We start from the raw sequence: 23,608 nt of genomic DNA on the forward strand, positions 1-23,608 counted from the left end.
TTCCGTCGCTGGGGAGAAACCGGAGCCGATCCTCGGTACCGAGGGGAGATCTCAGGTTCTGATCGATCAAACACCAAACAGAGAGCCTCAGATAATCAGTTTATTAGAATCATAAAGACGGAAACTTTTCTGCTTCTCCACAGTTTGACTCAGAAGCTGCTCAGACTTCTGATTTTATTTGCAGTGGTAAAAAAAAATACATTTTGGACAGATTTTAGGATATTTTCAGCAGTTTTTCAGTTATTTTGGATAGATTTTAGTCTATTTTCAATCATTTTGAACAGATTTTAGGATATTTTCAGCAGTTTTTTCAGTTATTTTGGACACATTTTAAGCTATTTTTAGTTATTTTGGACAGATATTAGTCTATTTTCAATTATTTTGGACAGATTTTTGGCTAATTTCAGCCATTTTGGACACATTTTAGGCTATTTTCAGTTATTTTGGACAGATTTTAGGCTATTCTCAGCAGTGTATCAGTCATTTTGAACAGATTTTCATTTTTAAAAACATTTTTGATCATTTTGGTGTCTCTTTTTGACATTTTCAACAAAGTTTGAGCAATGTTGGACAAGGTTCAAATCAACAAGAACATTTTTGATATAGTTTAAATTATTTTGGACAGGCTTTCATTATTTAAAGACATTTTTGGTCATTTATGATAATTTTTATGACAAATTTTGTTGTCAAATGTCCAACCGATTTTTACTAGTTCAGGTTTTCATTTTTTGAAAGGCAGTTTTTGACAATCCTGGAATAATTTTGGACTTTTGGTAATTTCGTGAAAATTTTGAGTTGTTTTGGACAGGTTTTTGTAATTTTCGCCAAAGTTCGAGTAGTTTTTCATAACTTTCGAGTCACTGAGGACATTTTTAATGTAATTTGACTAATTTTGGACACATTTTAGACAATTTTCAGTCATTTTGGACGGGCTCTCAGTATTTAAAATTTTTTTTGAGCATTTTGTTTAACTTTATGACATTTTGAACAAAGTTTGAGTAGCAAGTTTCAAATCAATAAGAACATGTTTGGTATAGTTGAAGTTATTCTGGATAGGCTTTCATTATTTAAAAACATTTTTGGTCAAATTGCTTTGTTTTGGAATAATGTAGGAATTTTTTGGATAATTTTAGATCAATTTCTTGTCACTTAGGACAATAGAAAAGTAAAAAATAAACAAATACACACAAGTTGATGCTGGACAGATTTTTCTATATGTAGAAATTTTAGAAATGAACAGATTCCTCTGAATGTGTAAAATCACAATATTGCATGTTTACTCTTCCTGCAGACACGGAGCGGTTTTAATGGAAACCATAAAGAAGGGGATCCACGACGCCGACGCCGAGGCTCGATCCGTGGCCAGGAAGTAGGTGGAGCAGCTGGACCATCCTTAGGATTAGAGGCTGGAGGTGAACCGAGCGACACTCAAGCAGTGATCTGTTGGGTTTTACGTTGCAGGTGTTACTGGGGTTTCCACGCTCACTTCAGCCGGGAGGCGGAGCTTCTGTTCCAGGGCCTGGAGTCGTCCTATCAGAAGGCTCTGCAGGCTCACCTGAGGAGCGGCGACAGTCTGACGTCACTTCCTGCCTCCGATCGCTCCTCCTCGTCGTCTCAGGAGAGCCTAAAGTACGACTCCTCCTCTCTGATTGATCAGTTTATTGATTAACCCTCAGAGCAGCGAGCAGGTTCAGCTCCTGTCATTGTTTTCTTCACCATTACTCAAAATTTATGCAAAATGGCTTCAAATTTATCTGAAAGGACTCCAGTTTTTATCCAGAATTACCATAAACTGTTCAGCGACTCAAAATTTGGGTAAAATAGATGAAAAATTACCCTAAAGTACTCTAAAAGTACTCTTACTTTTTCAAAAATTACAAAATGACCAAAATGTAATAAATATCTCAAATCCTGTCCAAAATTAGCTAAAATCTATTCAAAATGAACACAATATTTCCTAGAGAGCTTGATAGATGATTCCAAAATGACCAACAATGTCTTGATAATGGGTCAAGATATGTTCAAAATGAGTCAAAAATTATCCAAAATTAACATAGTTTGTCCAAAATGACTTAAAGTTTTCCCAAAGTGTCTCAAAATGCTAAAAAATCGTCCAAAATGCCTTGAATAGCAAAACGAAAATGACTCAAAATTAGTTAAAAGTGACTAAGATTTGTCCAAAATGACCCAAATTTGACCAAAATTTGACCAAAATGGCTCAAAATTTGTCCAAAATGACCCAAATTTTCCCAAATATCTGGAAGTCTAGACATCTCTCATTGCTCCTGTGATTTACTGACTGTTAAGTTGTTTTCCTCAAACTTCTCTCTTTTATTTTCCTCCTCCAGTCGACCTCTGACGGCTAAAAGCTCCGTGGGAAACAGCAGATGTAAGTGAAACCTGAAACATCTTCCATCTGCTCAAACATAATCAAATATCTGTTAAAAAAAAAAAAAAGGGAAATATTGACCAAAAGATGAGAAAATTATCAAGTTATTTCATCTGAAATCGTCAGGTTTTGACTCATTAGTACATTAATTTCGAGGTTTTTAACGTACATAAATTCATCATGATGCTGCCACCACCGTGCTTCAGACTGATATGTAAATTCATCATGATGCTGCCACCACCGTGCTTCAGACTGATATGTAAATTCATCATGATGCTGCTGCCACCGTGCTTCAGGCTAATATGTAAATTCTAACAGCCTCAAGTTTTAATGTTCACATATCTCGGAAAATGTTTGATATGTGAAGCTGAAATTTTAGAAATATGAATATACATATCCATGTTTTATGGTATTAAAACTTCAGGCAGATCAGAGGTTGTTGATGGATTGTGTTAAAGATAAAAAAGTTTAAGTGAGTTTTTTCATCGTCCTGCAGCCAAAGCTCCTCACTCTTCCCGGACGCCGGCGGCCTCGTCTCCCGGTTCGCTACAACGTTCTCGCAGCGACGTGGACGTGAACGCCGCTGCCACCGCCACCGCCAGGACCAGGATGCCCACCGTACACGCCACCGCCGCCATGCACGCTTCACCTTTCAGCTCGGCCTCCGCTCTGCCCCCCGGATCCTACGCCTCACTGGGTAAGACGGCAAATCATACGGAACGTTGTTAGTTCTGAAAACAGTCTGTGAGTGGAAAGTTTAAAAAAAACAAAACTTTCCCTCACTGAGGAAATGCTCACATTACAGAAGCTCAACAGGCATAAAAAACAAGAAAAGATACACAAAATCAACAAAAACACCTTTGCTATAAACAGTTTCTGACCCTTTAATACATTAATATCCAGGTTTTAGATAATTTAGTACATTAATATCCAGGGTTTTGAGTCTTTAGTAGATTAATATTCAGGTTTTAGATTATTTAGTAGATTAATATCCCAGTTTTTTACTCGTTAGTACAATAATGTCCATGCCCGAGTCGTACCTGCTGTTTCCGCCCCCTCACCTCTTCCTCGTCTTACCTGTTGACCCTAAACACCTGTTGTGTTTCTCCTGGTCGCCCACCTGTCAGACGGCTCGTGGTCTGTCGGTGCAGACGGTAAGCTGAGTGGACGGAGGAACGAAGCTCCTCGCTGTGTTTAGCCTCCATCAGTGGTGATGTGTTGGTTCGTCTGTGGTGGATCTGTCAGTGCATGGACTGTCTGAGCATGTTCACAGGAGATCAGTCAACTCCGAGGCGTGAGCTGAAGATGAAAACATCCTCAGACTGAACTCTGTATTAAAGTCTGATTCTCTCACTTCAATGACTAAACTGAAGGAAAACTTGCATGTTGATCTGAAGTCTCTCTCTGAGTCTGTATTTGTTGTTTTGTCTTTAAAGTACAACTGCACGTCCATATATTCTGTTTGTGTAGAAGAGTCATTCCACCTTAAATTTCTGCTCCACCATCTTGGATTTGCCTGAAGCTTATATAGCATAAATTGTGAATATCCATCGACTCACTTTGAGCAGGTTTTTCCTCACAATGAAATTTAAGGCTGTTTAAACGAAAATATCTATTGAGGTTTTTGACTCTTTAATACATTATTATCCAGGTTTTTGATCATTTTATGCATTAATATCCAGGTTTTTGACACTTCAGTACATTAATATCTAGGTTTTTGAAACTTTAGTAAATTAATATCCAGGTTTTGACGCCTTAGTGCTCACATATCAGTCTGAAGCATGGTGGTGGCAGCATCATGATGTGGGGACACTTTCCGGTAAAGTTGCTAAGAGTCTCAGGAACTATTAAAAACTATAAACCTGAAATTTTCAATGTGAGAAAAGTCTGCTGAAAGTACGGAAGTGATTTTTAAACCTCTTATCTCAGAAACTATTTAATATATGAAGCTAAAATTTCTTTTCAAATATTCATATTATATGTTCAAAGTAAGTTTCAATTAAATCAGAGATGGTTGAGCCGAAGATCCCTGATGATTTAAGATGAAATAAACCGAGTCAGTTTAAGGAGCAGATGTCTTCTCACAATAAATGTCTAAAGTTCTTCTGTTGTGTGTTTTACGTCTCTGACTACGGACGTGAAACCTTCGTCATGAATTCACCTTTTCTGGTATCTTCTCTCTAGAGAACAGCTCAGTGTAGAGTCAAAATTGTCAGTGTTCCTCCTTTTGTTTCACCGTTTCTGCATGACAGAAGTTTTAAACCAGCAGCGGCGTTTGTTTTCAGAGTTTGAGCTGTAATCTGGTTCCTTTTCTGTCCTTTCTTTTTCTTGGTTTCTGCCTCTTCAGGTCGGGTCCGAACCCGGAGGACAAGTGCAGGAAACGGTCCGTCGGACAGTTGCGGTCGCAGCCGAGGAAAAGTCGTGTCTCAGTCTCAACGTGAGCAGATTCTCATTTCATTTCCATCTGATGAAGCTTCTCATGTGTGATAATAAACTCCAGATATTTCCTCCCGTGTTTCAGCCGGAAGTCGGTCCGGTTCTCCAGGTCGACTGCTGGGCTCCACCTACGGCAGGATCCCCAGACCGACCATGGGAACCGCCGCCGCCAGCAGCAGTCTGACCGACAAGAGCCGACCTCGGGGTCACCGGAGCCATGGCTGCAGCCGAGAGACCAGCCCCACCAGATCAGGCACTGGTGAGGACAGAAAAGCTGAGAGTTCACTTCATATCTTTATATCACACATCTCCAAATCTGGAAATTACTGAAAGAAGTAGCTCAAATAAAAAGACTGCTAGGTGTTGAACCAGTCAGTGTCAGTTCAGGGAAACTGACCACAACTATACAAACGCATTTTGTTGGAAAACCACAAAAAAAATACACCTTTTGCCACGTTATTAGCATGTATTCAGCTGCATGTGTGTGTGCTTAGTTTTTGATTAAGTTGAGATCCAAGAACTAAAAACCAAATCATTGGTCTGAGTTTGCAGAATCACCATTTCCTGAATGATCCTGAACTTTAGGATCATAGTGTAGACGATAACGGTTCTGTAAATTAGAAACACCGACTTCTTCTTCTTTAGCGTTTGGATCAAGTTCTTGAGATGGGATGTTCATTGTTGTTTCTTCCTGAAGGCGACTTGCACGCTGATCTCACCTCATACTAATAACTGAAACTGAACCTGCCGCCTCCCAGAGTCTTCCTCCGTTTTTTCTCCTGCATCGCTAACCATCTAGCTTCAGGTGTTTGATGTGCTACAAGCTAAACTCTCCTCCTGCACTGCTGTCTGTCTGTCTGTCCATCTGTCTGTCCGTCCGTCCGTCCGTCCAGCCCGGAGTCGAATCCCCCGACCCAGCATGAGTCAAGGCTGCAGCCGCGAAACCAGTCGCGAGAGCAGCCGTGACACCAGCCCCGCCAGGGGTTTCTCCCCCCTGGGTGAGTATGGCACCGAAGACCCCCCCCATAAAAAAAAAAAACCTGTGTCGTCCCCATCATGTTGATTTAATTTAAGGTACTGTAGTGTTGGAGAATAGAAGCAACAACTTTCAGCATTCTGGAAGAGCCAAGGATATTTCTTCTTAACCTGCATGCCTAAATCAGTGTTGTTCCTGCCTGTTCCTCTGCATGCTCTGCTTTCTAATGTCTGTTCTAATGAATAATCTGATTAAATAGTACAAAGCCATGAAAATTGTCTACAAGAGCTGACATATAAAAAGCTTGTAAAGGGTGGCTGAAGTCACTTGTTATCTCTTACAACAAACGTGACATGTTGACGTAGGCCTGGGCGATAATAAACACAACACTGATAGACTAGACCACTACATTAGATAAAACTGCAGTGAAAGCACAAAACAAAAATGCAATGTTTGATGGTATGAAAAACTCAAAGCGCACTTCCTTCTTGGATCATATCCCTTCATCATGGAGCACCTCCACCCCTTCATCCTCCCCTGATGGAGGCTGCAGATGGCAGGGAAAGTTATTGGCCTTGCAAGTCTCCACCACCTCCACCTCAGTAATGCAGTCCTGGAGACCTGACCCAAGGACAGACGAACTTGATGTTGCACTCAGTTATCAAGTCCCCATACCATGCTGATGTTAAGTTACTGGATGGGGGAACTGGTGCAGGTACCCTACATTTGCATCCATGTAACTGACGTCCAGTCGAATGCAGTCGGATATTGTCTCCCTCATCCACCTAAGCAAAGCACTTCTAGAGGCCTGATTGAAGACTGACTTAACGTTTGAATACATGAAGGCAATCAGCCTCCATAAATCCCAATGTCAAACCGCCATACCATACTGAGATTAAGTTTTACGGATGACGGGACTAGTGCAGATATCACCGCTGAGACCCTACATTGGCCTCCACGTACCCTGATGTCCAGTCGAATGTTGTTGGTTCTTGTATTCCCCAGCAACTGCACCTAAGCAATGCACTGGAGGCCTGATCCAAAGATTGACAGACTTGAGGTTGGAGTACATAAAGGCAATCTGCCTCCATATATTCCAGTGTCAAGCTGCCATACTATGTTGAGGTTAAGTTTCTGGATGGTGAAACTGGTGCAGGTATCACCATTGAGACCCTACATCAGCATCTATGTACCCTGATGTCCAGTCGGATCCAGTCACATACTGTATCCCCCACAATCTCGCACAAAACATAGCACCTCTGGAGGTCTGATCCAAGGACTGATCGACAGACTAGACACTGGATCGCATCCGGTGACACCCAGATCAGAGCATCCACCCTGAAACTTAACCTTGGTGTGATTCAGCAGCTTCCTGTTGGTCTCTTTAAAGTGGTTACATTCAAATTCATAGAGACAATCAGCCTCTATGAACCCCAACGTCAAGCCGCCATACCATGCTGAAGTTAAGTTTCTGGATGGCGGAACCAGTGCAGGTATCACCAGCAAGACCCGACATTGGCCTCCACATACCCTGACATCCAGTCGGATGTTGTTGGACCTCGTTTCCCCCACAAACTCCACATCAGCAATGTACTTCTGGAGAACTGATCAGATGATGGACTTGATGTTGGGATATATGAAGACTGATACAGGATCCCATCCGGTGATACCACCAACCTTAATGTGGTGCAACAGCTTCGTCCTGTTCTCCTTAAGGTGGTTAAATTTAAAGGACAACCCTTTTCTGTTGGTCTTAATCAAAATGAGCAATAATTACCAGTGCTTGCCCTTGAAAGACAGTTTTCTTGCTCTAGAAACATAAGAATATAAGACCACAACCTCTACATACGTGATGCACACCTGGCAGGACTGACACACTTGATGTTGGGATACACCGCGGCCGATGTGGGTTCCCATCCGGTGATACCTGGATCAGGTCAACACCCGGAAACTTAACCTTGGTGCAGTGTGGAAGGTTTGTCTTGGTCACCTGAAGGTGGTTTAATTAAATACAACCCCTTTTCTGCTTGTCTTTATTAAAAATAGCAATAAGTATATGGTCTTCTTGTTCTAAAAACACAATGTTATCACTCCACCACTTCCACCAAAGTGATGTTCTCCCAGACTTGACACTGGGGTAAGTGGAGTCTGTTCTGACGTCCAGTTTGATGATACCCGGGGCAGTTCATCCACACTTAAACCTCAGCATTAGTTCAGTTATATCGCCCAGACTTATGTTGATTTAATGCAGCCAGAAATATTTTTTTTTCCAATTCAGAATTTAAATATCTACTCCTGGTCTCTTCTAACTTTGCGTTTTCCTCCAGCGACCCGCCGTCACTCCCGTTCAACCAGCGCCCTGTCCTCTGCAGAGTGCTACTCAGGTGATCCGTGAGGCAGATGAAACAGAATAAATCCATTTATCCTCCCATGACTCACGTTCATTTATCAGGCTAAATGAGTCCTGCTGCTCAGTGAATCCTCCCACTGCATGGCCGAAGTCAGCTCAGAGCGGGAAATAATCACCAATAAAACACTGTGAAGTTCTGTTTGGTTCCTCTGATGCTGGATCAGACAGAACCGAGCAGAAACTGGCAGTGAAGATAGTTTCCCACTTTGCTCCATAAAGCAAATACATCTCATTCCCCTGCAGGGGGCGACACTAAACATCAACCGACCTCACACTTGTACATCATTTTGCTGCTGTGGTGGTTTTATGATTATTACTTGCAGGAAAGAGATGGCTTTAGTTTGTTATTTGTTGGACTTTTTGTATTTTTTGCTGTATTTTTTGCATTTTCTTTGTTATTCTGCTGCTTAGATTTGGACATCTTTGGTTAAAATAATGGCTCATTGCTTTAGGTTGGGTCTGGTTTAAATCCATCATGTTGACTTTGTCAATAAACAAACTCACCTTGATTTAACCGGGACTGTAAATGGTCACGAACAGCCCAACTTAAAGAATTATTTCTGAAATCACCTCATGTAATTTGAGCTCAGCAAACTGCTTGAAGTTCCTGAACCAAGACGCTCTTCACAGCTTCATACAGTTGAATCTGGAAGTAAAGCGCCCATCATGATCCTGACGCTGACGTCTGCTTCGTCTTTTCTTGTCCAGACCGACTCTCACATCAGGCTCGGATCTCGGCCTCCGTCAACGCCATGAAGATTCTGAACACTGGCACCGAGGTCGAGGCCGCTGTTGCCGACGCTTTGGTAAGAAAAGGGAATTTAATCCATCTCAAATAATCCAGTCCTTCTGCTCCACCAACTCTGGTTTACTGACAACCTTTTTATTATAAACTATGGATATTTAAATGATATCTGTGAAATTTGAGCTTCACATATCAAATACTTTCTGAGAGAACTTTTTAAGACATCACCCGTCGCCTTGCTTACATTAGGTTTTTTCTCACGTTAAATTTGAGGCTGTTTGAACAACATCTAAGGAACTGCTGAAGGTAAAAACCTGAAACTTTCACAGTTATAGTTACATATATTGGATATTTTCTGAGATGTGATTTAATTTTTAAAAATCAACTGTCGACCCACTTTCAACAGTTTTTTTTTCTCACATTGAATTCACCTATCAGTCTGAAGCACGGTGGTGGCAGCATCATCATGGGGGGATTCTTCTCTGTAAAGTTGCCAACAGTCTCAGGAACAATTAAAGAAGAAAACCTGAAGTTTTCACTGTTATTTATCATTGTGTCATTGATTCAGAATCTAAAATATTGAACAAATAGATCAAATAATATGAAATATAGAGCAACTTTAATTCATTTAGAGCAACTTTATAGAGCAACTTTAAATAATATAGAGCAACTTTAACTAATATAGAGCAACTTTAGCTAATATAGAGCAGCATTAACTAATATAGAGCAACTTTAACTAATATAGAGCAGCATTAACTAATATAGAGCAACTTTAAGTAATATAGAGCAACTTTACTTCGTATACACTACCATTCAAAGTTTTTTTATCTTAAATAGTTCCTGAGACTGTTAGCAACTTTCCAGAGAAGCGTCCCCACATCATGATGCTGCCACCACCGTGCTTTAGGCTAATATGTAAATTCAAACTGCCTCAAAGTTCAATTTGAGTAAAAACCTGATCAAAGTGGGTCGACGGGCACATTTTAAGATCATTTTCTCTCTTTTTTTTCTACATCAAGCTGAAGTTTCACGCATATCTTTATAAATATATACAGTTTATGCTTTAAAAATTTGCAGCAAATCAGAGATCTGGTGAAGAGACATTGATGATTTGAGAAGGAGTAAAACAGTAGCAGCTTTATCCTGTAATGCGAATGAAAAAGTTTAATTCCCTCTTTGCTCTTTTGTCTCTGGACTTTGTAAATTTCAGCTCTTAGGAGACTCGAGGAGTAAGGTACAGAAATCTCTGCTGGTCTTTGCATGTCGAGCACAAAGCTTCACTTTGTTCCACATCTGAGATCGTTTATCAGCTGAAGTTATTTCTAACGTCGTCCTTTCAGAATAAAGCGTCCGTGCCAAGTGTGGGAGGTTTGATTAAAAACCAGGTTTATTAAGTTACAAAACAATGTCCACACATGAAAATAAAAGGAAATGTTTAAACTTAATTGTTCAAATACTGAAAATGTGAAACACTGACACGGACGCAGCTGTTTATTCTGCTGTTTCCTCATTTCTGTCCCTAAAAATTAATAGGCAAAACAAACAAACAAAAAAAGGACACATCAGAAATGTCTTTTTAAAAATAGCATTTTTGAAATGGTATTTCACTGTAAAATTGCACCATTTTTACTGTTTTAAACAGTAAAAAAAACACATTATTTTACAGATATTTGCTGCAATTTGCAAGAACAGTTATATGTATATTAACACCTGAAAGATGAATGGTTTTTTTTTAAACAGTCATGTTACAGATCTGAAAAAAGCACAGAAAAAATATATATTCATTTATATGTTGACTGTTAAAAACAGACCTAAACTGTGAATAAAATCCACTTTAAAATCAGTATTTTTATGAATTGTAAAGTTGTAAAATTGCACCATTTTTACTATATTCAAAAAAACACATTATTTTCCAGATATTTGTTGCAATTTGCAAGAAAAGTTATGTATGTTAATGTGTGAAAGATGCTGAATATAATAATAGAATGATAAAACTGTTATGTTACAGTTTTTAATAAAAACTGAAAAAAACAGCAAAACTGTGAATAACATCCACTTAAAAATCAGTTTTTAATTATAAAAATGGTAATTTGTTCTTTTATAACATTTGATCATAAAATAAATTTTTTTAACTTTATTTAATTCAGCAAAAATATCATTTATTACATGTTTCTGCTGCTATTTGAAAGAAAAAATGTGGCAATTAAAGATTTAAAAATGGTGATAAAAAATATTGTTTTATCTATTTTTTTGAATTTACATGATAAAGACAGTTCAAAAGCTGTAAAAAATAAAATAAAATAATATATATATTTGTTTGTGTGTTCTAAAAATGGTAATATGTTCTTTTCCAACATTTGACAATAAGATGCAGATGTTTATTTAAATTTTAAATAAAAAATATTTATGTTAAGATTTGAAAATTGCTAAGCATTTTTTAAATTTACTTTTTAATAAAAATATTTTTTAATTTCAAAAGAAGAGAAAACTGAAATAATTTGCACTGTACTATGTTCAAATCAGCAGTTTCTGCAAAAAAATTTTAAAAATTTCAAATTTATTTGTATCTATGTTTTTTATTTACATGTTACAAACTGTTCAGAAACTGTAAAATAAAAGGAAAAAATTAATTTCTAATCAATTAAAAATATTTATGAAAATGGTAGTTTGTTTTTTTCCAACATTTGATCATAAAATTATTATTTTTTGTCAAATTTGAGAGAAAAAAGTGTGTTCAGTAAAATCATAAATTGCATTGTTCTAAAATTGCGTTATTTTTACTGTATTTAAATCAGCAAAACAAATCATTATTTTATGTTTCTGCTGTTTCATGTTTTGTCAGAATATAAGATTATGTATTTAAATCTGCAAAAACATCTTGTATCTGTTTAGTTAAATTACAGATGACGACAATAATAGCGATGTGTTAATAACCCGTTCAGCGTTTAATCTCCTTCATCTCAGACCTGCATGAGTCTGTAGCTGCATGTCAGATCAGAACGTTTGGGTTCCTCCACTAGAACCTCACTTCCTGTTCCTGTCCTCAGCGGCGGCCGGTCCGGCGGCGCTTCGAGTCTCCGGGGATGTACTCGGACGACGACGCCAACAGCGACGCCTCCAGCGCCTGCTCCGAGCGCTCCTACGGCTCCCGCAACGGAGGCAACGCCCCGCCGCATTTCCTGCGTCAGACGGAGGACGTGGCCGAGGTGCTGAACCGCTGCGCCAGCGCCAACTGGTCCGAGAGGAAGGAGGGTCTGCTGGGTCTGCAGAACCTGCTGCGGAGCCACAGGACGCTCAGGTGGGTCCAAACAACCATCAGGAAAACACTGAAGATGCACCGAGAAAAACAAACAGCAAGACAGTAGAAAAACAAGGTCAGAAAAATCATTAACTAGAAATAAAAACTGTGAAAAGATTCCAACCAAGTAAAACCAGATGCGTTTGGTCTAATATAAGTACAACTGAAATTATAAAATGCAATTATCAAAAAATTATACTTTTTTACATTTTAATAAATCCTCCAGTTTTATCTAAATCAAGTTGGTTTAAAAAAAAAAGTGAATAAACGACTTGCAATCTCAAAAAAGATATCCAAGGAAAAAAAAGAAAAATTAAAAAAAATTTGCTTGTAAAAAAAAAAAAGTTAAAAAAAAAAAAAATTACATATTGTGTTGTGAAAATGTAAGAAAACAACAAAAACGGTCAAAAGAAAATAAAATCTATGAAAAAACCCAACAACATATAAAGCTAGATACCTTAAATAAACAAGCTAAAAATCAAATTAATCAAATAGAATAATAAATAGATATTGAATGTAAAAAGAGTCTGGAGGAAACGGTTTGATCCTCTAAAAAATCTGTAATCTTGAGTATTTTGCAGTATTTTCCCAGTTCCACTCGGATTTTTAAAAACTGTTTTTCAGTTTGACAGTTTTTACGACTGAAGATTTAAGGAAAACTCTTTAAAATGTTTGCTGGTTTTATTCAATTTTCTTTATTTGTTTGGCAGTTCTGCACTAGAACTTGACATTTCTATGTGCAAAACAGATGAGATAAAACTGGTAAAAAAAAAATACAGAATGAGAGGATTCAGAGCAGCCAGAGGCCACAGAAAACATGCAAGTCTGGAGGTTTTTCTTAAAAAAAATATCAGTTTAGGAGAAACACTGAATGAACTGAACAGAAGAGGCAGAAAAAATCTGAAAATGAAGCCGACGGACCGTCAAAGAGCAGAAAAACCACACGAAAAATTAAGATTATTTAGGGTTTTTTTTACACTAAAATTAACCTGAAAACCAAAACTTATTTCTGTAACTTTAAATTTGTGGGACTGAGATGATATTGATCTATTGATATATTAATATATTGATTTTGTGCTGCTTTTTTTCCAGCCGTGTAGAGCTGAAGAGGCTCTGTGAGATCTTCACCAGGATGTTTGCTGATCCTCACAGCAAGGTGAGTAATCAATCACTTTAATCAATCACTAATTCATCAACCTTTTAATTCATCATTAACCAATCAATCACTTTAATTCATCACTAATTCATCAATCACTTTAATTCATCACAGATTAATCAATCACTTTAATCAATCGCTTATTAATCACTTTAATCTATCGCTTATTAATCACTTCAATCAATCACTTATTAACCAGTTTAATCAATCAGTAATTAATCACTTTAATCAATCACGTATTAATTGCTTTATTCGCTTGCTGATCAATCACTTTAATCAATCTCTTTAATTCATCGCTAATGAATCATTTTAATCAATCACTAGTCAATCACTAAATTAAACGCTTCTCAGAACTAACCAACATCTGCAGAGCTGGAAGCTGCTCTTCCATTATCTAGCCACAGCGCCCTCTAGTGCACCGAGGAAAATGAACAACTTCCTGTTTTTAGTTCTGATTCCTCCTGAAATTATGATTTCAAAACGTTTCTTCCACACAACTTGATTCAAAGGTTAAACAGCATCTTCCAGAAACTTCTTTCAAGGTTTATTCAAGACAAAATACTGTTTTATGTCCAGATACTGTACAACTGCAACGTTTTTACTGTATTGAAATAAAGAAATAGAACGACTTTACAGATATTTTATTTGAATGAAAAATGACATATTCAGAATTGAAAAATTATACACACAGACACACACACACACACACACACACACACACACACACACACACACACACACACACATATGTGTGTGTGTGTGTGTGTTAATAAAATGGTTATTCTTTTATAACATTTGACCATTTTTGCATTTTTTAAAAATAATTATTTTACAGATATTTACTTACATTTTAAATTAAAAAGCAAATCACATTAAGATTTGAAAATTGCTAAACATTTTTTTATTAAAGAGATTTTTGTTATTTGAAAAGAGGACAAAACTGAAATAATTTTCACTTTACTGTATTCAAATCAGCAAAAATCTATATTTTTTACGTTTCTCTTGAAACATTTTTACAGTTAATTTTTTTCATCTATGTTTTTTATTTAGATATTTTTAAAAAAGCTTCAAAAACTGTAAAATTTTAAAAAATGAGAAAAAAGAAAAATCTGTAATTCTAAAAATGGTATTTAGTTGTTTTTTTTTTAACAACGTTTGATCATAAAATTCTTTTTTTTTTTTTGTCAAATTTGAAAGAAAAAACTGTATTTGGTAAAATCCCAGCAATTAAAGTATTAAATTACATGTTGACTGTACAAATAACAAATACAAAAAAAATTATGAAAATAACACCTGTATTTTTTTTAAAAATCAGTACATTTACAAATGATAATTGATTGATTTCCAACATTTGATGGTAAAATTGAGAATTAATGAGGTCTTTGGTGACAGTAAACCCGTAAATAAACTGTGAAGCTCCATCCAGGTCTGCAGATGAACTCTAACGTTTGTTTTCTCGTTGCACGCCTCGACGCTGCCGTGGACACTAACCGTCTCCAGAGAGTAAGTTTGGATCTCCTCATGATGTTTCTGTGTGGATCTCCTCTTGATGCTTCTTTTTGTTCTGTTCTCTGTCTGACGGACGTCCGTTGTGCTTCAGGTGTTCAGCATGTTCCTGGAGACGCTGGTGGACTTCATCCTGCTGCACAGAGACGACCTCCACGACTGGATGTTCGTCCTCCTCACTCAGCTGCTGAAGAAGATGGGAGCCGACCTGCTGGGCTCGGTCCAGGCCAAGGTCCAGAAGGCCCTGGATGTCACCAGGTTAGAGCCTCCAGAGAGAGAAATCCTTTTTAAACCTCAGTATGACTCAGCAGACATAAAAACATTCAATCAACATGATACAGATATTTATTAAAGCCACTAAAACTACGAATGAGTCATTTTCAGAAAATCATTGAATAATGAAGGAATTTTTACATTTTTTAATAGGTTTTTAATGGATATGAAGACTTTACCTTCAAAAAATTTCAAAGAAATCAAAACAATCCTGCCTGGAAAAAAGTATACTGTCAAAATGTCCTAAAAAGTGAAGACCTGTGTCAGTTTTTGATGTAACATGAATATTAGATAAGACAAAACAACACACAACACAAATCTAGTGGGAGCTGAGTGTACTTTATTTTATTGATTTTTATTTTATTTCATGGAATAATACATTTTATTTATTAATATTAGTTTATTATTTAATCATTTATTATTTCAAATTCTATTATTTAGTAATTTTTTTAAAATAAATAATTAGTTAAATCAAAAAATAAATTAGATAATAAATGTAACAATAATAATGTAGCAATGCATTTAATAATTTATTATTTAAATTCTTATTTAATAATGATTTTTTAAAAATCAAATAATTTATAATAAATAAAGCAATAAATTAATTAATGTGATAATTTAATAATACATTTAAAAATTCATTTTTTAAATTATATTGTTTAATAATTATTTAAAACATTTTTATCAATTCAATTAATAGTTTAATAATAAATTAAATAATAAATTAGTTAATTGGCTAATTTACACATTTAAGAATTATTTAAACTCTATTATTTAATAATATTTTTAATTAAATAATTCAATTAATAATTTTATAATAAATTCAATAATAACAGTAACTGTATTTTACAAATAGTAATTTGTTTATCTATGATGTGATATTTAAATCCGCAAAACTGTATTTTACAGATACGTGCTGTTATTTAAAATAATAATTATGTATATTTAGGATAGAAAAATGGTCAACAAATTTTTAAACTGTTATTTTACATACTTTTTAGTAAAATATCCACCAAACAAGTATTAATTCATATTGGAACTGGAAAAAATACAGAAAGGAAAAAATGGAAATAGTGTCCACTTAAAAATATTTATTTTTATATATAATAATTAGTGCTATTCTAGTGTTTGACTGTAAACTTTCACCATATTTACTGTATTTAAATGAGCTAAAACATGATTCTTTTACATATATCTGCTGTAATTTCCACAGTTTCTGAATGTTACTAGCTGTATATTTTCCATCACTGTTCTCGGTGTGTGAACGTTTTTATTTCTAATCAGGGAGTCGTTCCCGTACGAGCAGCAGTTCAACATCCTGATGCGTTTCATCGTGGACCAGACGCAGACGCCCAACCTGAAGGTGAAGGTGGCCATCCTGCGCTACATCGAGGCTCTGGCTCGCCTCATGGACCCGGCCGACTTCGTTAACTCCAGCGAAACCCGCCTGGCCGTCTCCCGGATCATCACCTGGACCACCGAGCCCAAGAGCTCCGACGTCCGAAAGGTACCGCCGCCACCGTGCTCCTCGCAGCTCCTTCACTTTCAGTTTCCTCGTTAGTCACGTTTTCTCTGTCGCCGTCCTGCTCCACCCAGACCCTCCATAGCTGGGCAGGGGAGGACTGGCCCGGCCGACCCGGCACCGTGGCCTCTCTGCCGGGGGAGGCCCACCTGGAGGACAGGTGCAAGCAGGTAGAGCTCAACCAATCAGCATGAGCGGCCAGAATAACCTCCTCTAACGCCGACCGGGACGCCTGATCCGCTTCTTATTTCTGCCAGGGAAAATTCAAAGATTAAAATGTGTGAGAGTAAACCAAATAATGAGAAATAATGACAATAAGTAAATAATTCTTTGAGGTGATATTTTATGGATTTTCCCAGTTTTATTTAACTTTAACTTTAAAAAAGTATTCATTTACATGTTGACTATAAAAATGTGTATGTAAAAGGCTATGTTTTTGATAATAGTAATTAGTTTTTTTCACTTTTGTACTGTATTTAAATCAGAAACGTCTGTTGTCTTGTGTTTGAGTGGATGTGAAAAGACAGTTTGTTTTCTACTCACATTACCCGGTAAAATCAGGAAAAAGGAGAATTTTTTCAGCTTCTCTGCATGAAATGCTCGAGACTAACTGATGTAAACATAACTGAAGCTTCTTTTTCAGCGAACTCTGCATGAATTTGTTTAAAATCATTTCATTTGGACCAGAAACTGTTTCTGACTGTAACAAGTTTGCTCATTAACATCTCAAACCTTCTTCTTGTTTCTCTGTTTACTTTAGTTTATCTGTGATAAATGATGATGAATTTACATATCAGTCTGAAGCACGGTGGCCTCAGCATCATGGTGAATTTACATATCAGTCTGAAGCATGGTGGCGGCAGCATCATGATGAATTTACATATTAGTCTGAAGCACAGTGGCGGCAGCATCATGATGAATTTACATATTAGTCTGAAGCACAGTGGCGGCAGCATCATGATGAATTTACATATTAGTCTGAAGCACGGTGGAGGCAGCATCATGGTGAATTTACATATTAGTCTGAAGCACGGTGGTGGCAGCATCATGGTGAATTTACATATTAGTCTGAAGCACAGTGGCGGCAGCATCATGATGAATTTACATATTACTCTGAAGCACGGTGGTGGCAGCATCATGATGAATTTACATATTAGTCTGAAGCACGGTGGTGGCAGCATCATGGTGAATTTACATATTAGTCTGAAGCACGGTGGCGGCAGCATCATGATGAATTTACATATTAGTCTGAAGCACGGTGGTGGCAGCATCATGATGAATTTACATATTAGTCTGAAGCACGGTGGTGGCAGCATCATGGTGAATTTACATATTAGTCTGAAGCACGGTGGCGGCAGCATCATGGTGAATTTACATATTAGTCTGAAGCACGGTGGCGGCAGCATCATGGTGAATTTAGATATTCGTCTGAAGCACGGTGGCAGCAGCATCATTATGATGCTCCCGCCACCATGCTTCACCGAGCTAATATGTAAATTCAAACAGATTCAATGTTCAATTCAAAGTTTGTGTGAGAAAAGAAACATTCTGAAAGTGAGTCGATGGGTGATTTTTAAAAAAATTTTATTTCTTAAAGAATTATTGTAGAATTGTATATATAATAGGTTCGTATGTAGTTATCTATATTACAGGTGTTAGTGTTGTATTATTATTGTGTTATTATTGTGTCTGTTGTGTGTTCAGGCGGCCCAGGTGGTTCTGATCGCTCTCTTCCAGCTCAACACTCCAGAATTCACGATGCTGCTCGGAGCTTTGCCTAAAACCTTCCAGGACGGAACCACAAGACTGCTGCACAACCACCTGAGGAACAGCAGCGTGGCCATGGTAACGCAGACACGAAGTGCTGCTTCGCATGTTCAGATGTCCGAATTTATCTCACATTAAACAGTTTAGACACGCTTGTCTCTAGAATGGTCAATAATCCTGATTCCTTACAGAAACTGGTTCAGTATTGTTGATGTAAATGCAGTTTTTTTCAGATTTCAAACCTGATCTGGTGTTTATTTTTCTGTCAATGTTCAGGCATCTCCCAGTAACTCGGCCGGTCGGACGCCTCCTCGGCAGCCCGGCAGTCGCAGCAGTCCACTGACTTCACCCACCAACTGTTCCCTTTCACCCAGGTACTAAAATTCACTTTTTTTTAGATTACAAAATTATTCTAAATTTGACCCAGAATGACTTGAGACTCGTACAAAAAGGCTCAAAAGTTATCTAGAATAACTGAAAAATTTGTCCACAATGATGGGAAAAGTACAGTATCAATAACTACTGGCCCTTGAAATGGAAGAAAGTGCAAACTTATTTACAAAATTATCCAAAATTACTTGAAACCTGTCCACAATTAATCAGAAATATACTCAAAATTATTTGAAATTTGTTGAAAATAAATCAAGATTATACTCAAAATGACTTGAAACTTGTCCACGATGACTCAAAATGGTCCAGAATGACTGGAAATTTGTCCAAAACGACTGAAAATTTTTCCAAAACTTTTGTCCAAAATTACATGAAGCATATTCAAATTGACTCAAATCTAGTCCAGAATGATGTAAAATTGTCCAAAATGGATTGAAACGCATAGAAAAAGACTCAAAATTGTCTAGAATAACTGAAAAATTTGGTAACAATACTGACGATGCTAATGATGACAACGATACTGACGATGCTAATGATACTGACAATGCTAATGATGCTGGCAATGCTAATGATATTGACGATACTAACGATGCTCATGATGCTGACAATGCTAACAATGCTGATGATGCTAATGATACTGATGATGCTAGTGATGCTGACGGTGCTAATATTACTGATGATGCTAATGATGCTGATGATGCTAACAGTGCTGATGATGCTGATGATGCTATCAATGCTAATGATGCTGACATTAGCAATGCTAAAGATGCTGACAGTGCTATCAGTACTGACGAAGCAAGTGATGCTGACGAGGCTAATGATGCTGACAATGCTAACAATGATTATGATGCTAGCGACACTAAAGATGCTAATGATGCTAACAGTGCTAATAACACCAACGATACTGACGATGCTGTTGGTGCTATCGATGCTAGTGATGCTAATGATGCTAACACTGACCAGATCGTGCTCCTCCTTGTTCCCCACCGGCTGCAGTCGGCTGTGGGCTTGGAGCTCTGACGGCCTGTCCCGGCTGCCTCCTCCACCCTTCCCTTCCCCTCTACCTCCACCCTCTACCCACTGCTCCCTCCAGGCCCTGAGGCCATCTTCCTCCCTCAGGTAACCCTCCTCATCCTACACTTCCTCCTCATCCTCCTCTTCCTCATCCAGCGGGGCTTCACAGTCCAGCTTCAGCACCAACCTCAGTACCTGGAAAGAATTCAAAGAACATGTTGTTGCACCGTTTCACGTCTTTATCAGTCGTCTTTAACGCGTTCATTGGAGCTAAAAAACTCAGTTCTGTGAAATATTTCGAGAATTTATGTTTTCAGGTTTCAAACGAGGGCAGTACTGGTGTCCTTCTTGTACTATTTTCGGTTGACACTTGTCCAAAATGACTCAAAATCTTTCCAGAATGACTCAAAACTTGTCCAAAATGACTAAACGTTGTCTAAAATGGCTTATAACTTGTCCAAATGACCCAAAATTGTCCAAAACTAATTGAAACTTGTCCAGATTGGCTCAAGTATGTCCAGAATTACTTAAAATTTGTCTAAAATGACTCAAAATTGTCTGAAATGATTTGAAATTTGCCCAAAATAACTCAAAAATTGTCCAGAATGACTCAAAATGTGTCCAAAACTATTTGAAACTTGTCCAAAATGACTTGAAATTTGTCTAAAATGGCTTAAAATTACCTAAAATTGTCCAAAATAACTTTAAATATGTCCAAAATGATTAGGAATATGACTCTAAATTTCCTAAAATGTTTCTTAATTTGTGCATAATGACTCAAAATTTGCCCAAAACTACTTGAGACTTGTCCAAAATGACTTGAAATTTGTCAAAAATGGCTTAAAACTTGTTGGCAATGGCCCTAAATTGTACAAAGCTACTTGAACCTTGACCAAATTGGCTCAAATATGTCCAACAGTATATATAGCTTGTCTAAAATTACTTGAAATTTGTCCAAAATAACTCAAAATTTGCCCATAATAACTAAAAATTGTCCCAAATGACTCAAAGTTTGACAACAATAGGTCAAAATCTGTCTACCATGACTGAAAACTTGTCTAAAATCAATAGAAACTCTAAATTTGTCCTGTGGAAGTTGTATTTTTTTGGAGCTATTGAACCTTTAAAATGGCCTCCCCTGTATGACAGGTTTTTTGGGTGAAGATATAAAAATTTGCAGATGTGAAAACCAATGAAATTCTCGTAATTCAGAACTTAGTTTAGCTTAGTTATAATGATCAGTGGAGCAACACAAACATTCCACCTTCATATTTAGACAGAAGAATCCAACGAGTTCTTCTCAGTTTTCAGCTGCAGTTTGTGTTAAATGTCGTATTTCACTGTGAAGCCCTGAAAACTTCCTCGCCTGCTTTAAGCGTCCTCCATGCTTTTCTGTCTAAACTGAATCCATCAGGTCTGTGGTCAGTGTGCACGGCTTTAATCTCTGTAATCCAGTTCCTGGTCATGGACAAACGCTTTTTCTAAACATTGACTGACCTAAAAATGTTAGAAACCCTAACCCAAATTACGCAGAATTGTCCAGTTACTTACATTTTGTCCAAAGTAACTCAAAAATGATCAAAAAAGTCTCAAAATTTGACCAAAATGGCTTGAAATTTATGCAAAATGACTTGAAACGTGTAACAAATTACATAAAGGTGTCCAAAATGACTTTACACTTGTCAAAAATGACACAGAATCCATCCATAACAACTTGAAATTTGATGAAACGGACTATAAATTGTCCAAAATGGCTTGAAATGTGTCTATACTTGTGCAAAATTTATTGAAAATGGTATAAAATATGCTAAAATTCCTTGACATTTGACCAAAATTTGTCCAGACTGACTCAAAATTTGTCCAGCGTGACTCAGACTGTCTCAAACTTTAGCCAGAATGAGTGAAAATGTGGTTTTTCTTCTCATTGAACTCTTGGAGATTTGGAACAAATACATTAACAATAACATGTGCACCGTTAGTGTTTGGTCCATGTCTAGGAGAGTCCCGAGTCATTGAGCTTCCAGTACAAGATAAAGTCCTGCCGACAGGTGGACGAATGAAACTCCATGTGTGTTGTTCCTCTGCAGCCTGTTGGAGTACGACAGCGAGAACCTGAACTCAGAGGAGATCTACAGCTCGCTGCGAGGCGTCACCGAGGCCATCCAGAACTTCAGCTTCCGCAGCCAAGAAGACCTGATGGAGCCTCTGAGACGGGACGGCAAGAGGGACGGCATGGTGAGAACGAAACTGACCAAAAGACCACAGAGGGAGCGAAAAATCTGAATTACTTTAATGTTCACCAAAACCAAGTGTCCAAAATGACGCAGAAAGTGTCCAATGTGTTTGAAATGACTCATGATTTGACCAAAGTGACTCAAAAAGTGTCCATAATGATGCTTATTTTGACCAAAATGACTCAAAATGTCCAAAATGAATCTCAATTTGACAGAAGTTGCTCAAAATGTGTCCAGAATTACTTAAATGGTGAATGACTAAGACTTGACGAATGACTAAAACTTGACGAACAACGGAAAACCCTACGAATAACTAAAAATTCTACGAATGACTGAAAACTCTACAAATGACTAAAACTCTACGAATGACTAAAACTTGAAAGACTAAAAACTCTACGAATGACTAAAACTCTACGAATGACTAAAACTTGATGAATGACTAAATTGCTACGAATGACTAAAAGTCTACGAATGACTAAAACTCTACGAATGACTAAAAACTTGATGAATGACTAAAACTTGACAAATGACTAAAAGTCTACGAATGACTAAAACTCTACGAATGACTAAAAGTCTACGAATGACTAAAACTCTACGAATGACTAAAACTCTACGAACGACTAAAACTCTACGAATGACTAAAACTCTATGAATGACTAAAACTTGAAAAAGACTAAAAACTCTATGAATGACTAAAACTCTACAAATGACTAAAACTTGAAAAAGACTAAAAACTCTACGAATGACTAAAACTCTACGAATAACTGAAACTTGATGAATGACTAAAACTTGATTAATGACTAAAACGCTACGAATGACTAAAAGTCTACGAATGACTAAAACTCTACTGTGACGACCCTTCATCTCGACACCAGATGTGCCTGATCAGGAGCCGAGGGTTGTCACCTGACTGAGCCACACCTGCAATCAGTGGCTCAGCTGCATTTAACTGCTCTCCTCTCCAGCCTAGACGGGACTCGCTGACAGGAGCTGGTGTCTGTGGAGCTCCGGCCTCACGTTTGGGGTTTTGTGTCGTTTGGGCCTTGACGGCATTGTGGGCTGCTTGTAGTTAGCAATAAATCTTTGTTTTCTCACCGTACAGTGGTTGTCTCTGAGTTTTTGTTGCAACTGTGGAGCCGAGTTGTAACACTACGAATGACTAAAAACACTACGAATGACTAAAACTTGATGAATGACTAAAACTTGACGAATGACTAAAACGCTACGAATGACTAAAAGTCTACGAATGACTAAAACTCTATGAATGACTAAAACTTGACGAATGACTAAAAACTCTACAAATGACTAAAAACTGTACGAATGACTAAAACTCTATAAATGACTAAAAACTACGAATGACTAAAAACTCTACGAATAACTAAAACTCTACGAATGACTCAAAACTCCACGAATGACTAAAACTCTACGAATGACTAAAACTCTACGAATGACTCAAAACTCCACGAAGGACTAAAACTCTACGAATGACTAA

The 23,608-nt window shown here is 37.4% G+C and overlaps 1 protein-coding gene across 23 annotated transcripts in view; it reads left to right on the forward strand.

Moving 5' to 3' along the window:
• LOC111572686 (CLIP-associating protein 1-A-like) overlaps nucleotides 1-23,608 on the forward strand; it is a 78,434-nt gene that overhangs the window by 44,504 nt on the left and 10,322 nt on the right. For 5 of the 23 annotated variants that reach the window (XM_055008550.1, XM_055008563.1, XM_055008561.1 and 2 more), the window contains 20 exons: nucleotides 1,292-1,369; nucleotides 1,462-1,629; nucleotides 2,349-2,389; nucleotides 2,886-3,086; nucleotides 3,517-3,543; nucleotides 4,737-4,826; nucleotides 4,911-5,084; nucleotides 5,719-5,823; nucleotides 8,129-8,185; nucleotides 8,920-9,017; nucleotides 10,167-10,190; nucleotides 12,004-12,254; nucleotides 13,347-13,410; nucleotides 15,011-15,174; nucleotides 16,474-16,696; nucleotides 16,786-16,881; nucleotides 18,416-18,556; nucleotides 18,755-18,852; nucleotides 19,865-19,987; nucleotides 21,970-22,117. In XM_055008550.1, the coding sequence (XP_054864525.1) occupies nucleotides 1,292-1,369; nucleotides 1,462-1,629; nucleotides 2,349-2,389; nucleotides 2,886-3,086; nucleotides 3,517-3,543; nucleotides 4,737-4,826; nucleotides 4,911-5,084; nucleotides 5,719-5,823; nucleotides 8,129-8,185; nucleotides 8,920-9,017; nucleotides 10,167-10,190; nucleotides 12,004-12,254; nucleotides 13,347-13,410; nucleotides 15,011-15,174; nucleotides 16,474-16,696; nucleotides 16,786-16,881; nucleotides 18,416-18,556; nucleotides 18,755-18,852; nucleotides 19,865-19,987; nucleotides 21,970-22,117 (2,371 nt within the window). The remainder of the gene's footprint in view (nucleotides 1-1,291; nucleotides 1,370-1,461; nucleotides 1,630-2,348; nucleotides 2,390-2,885; nucleotides 3,087-3,516; nucleotides 3,544-4,736; nucleotides 4,827-4,910; nucleotides 5,085-5,718; nucleotides 5,824-8,128; nucleotides 8,186-8,919; nucleotides 9,018-10,166; nucleotides 10,191-12,003; nucleotides 12,255-13,346; nucleotides 13,411-15,010; nucleotides 15,175-16,473; nucleotides 16,697-16,785; nucleotides 16,882-18,415; nucleotides 18,557-18,754; nucleotides 18,853-19,864; nucleotides 19,988-21,969; nucleotides 22,118-23,608) is intronic. The other 18 variants (XM_055008551.1, XM_055008553.1, XM_035950755.2 and 15 more) reach the window with 18 other exon arrangements.

This window comes from Amphiprion ocellaris, chromosome 24 (assembly GCF_022539595.1).
Source record: "Amphiprion ocellaris isolate individual 3 ecotype Okinawa chromosome 24, ASM2253959v1, whole genome shotgun sequence".
NCBI classification, from domain to species: domain Eukaryota; kingdom Metazoa; phylum Chordata; class Actinopteri; family Pomacentridae; genus Amphiprion; species Amphiprion ocellaris.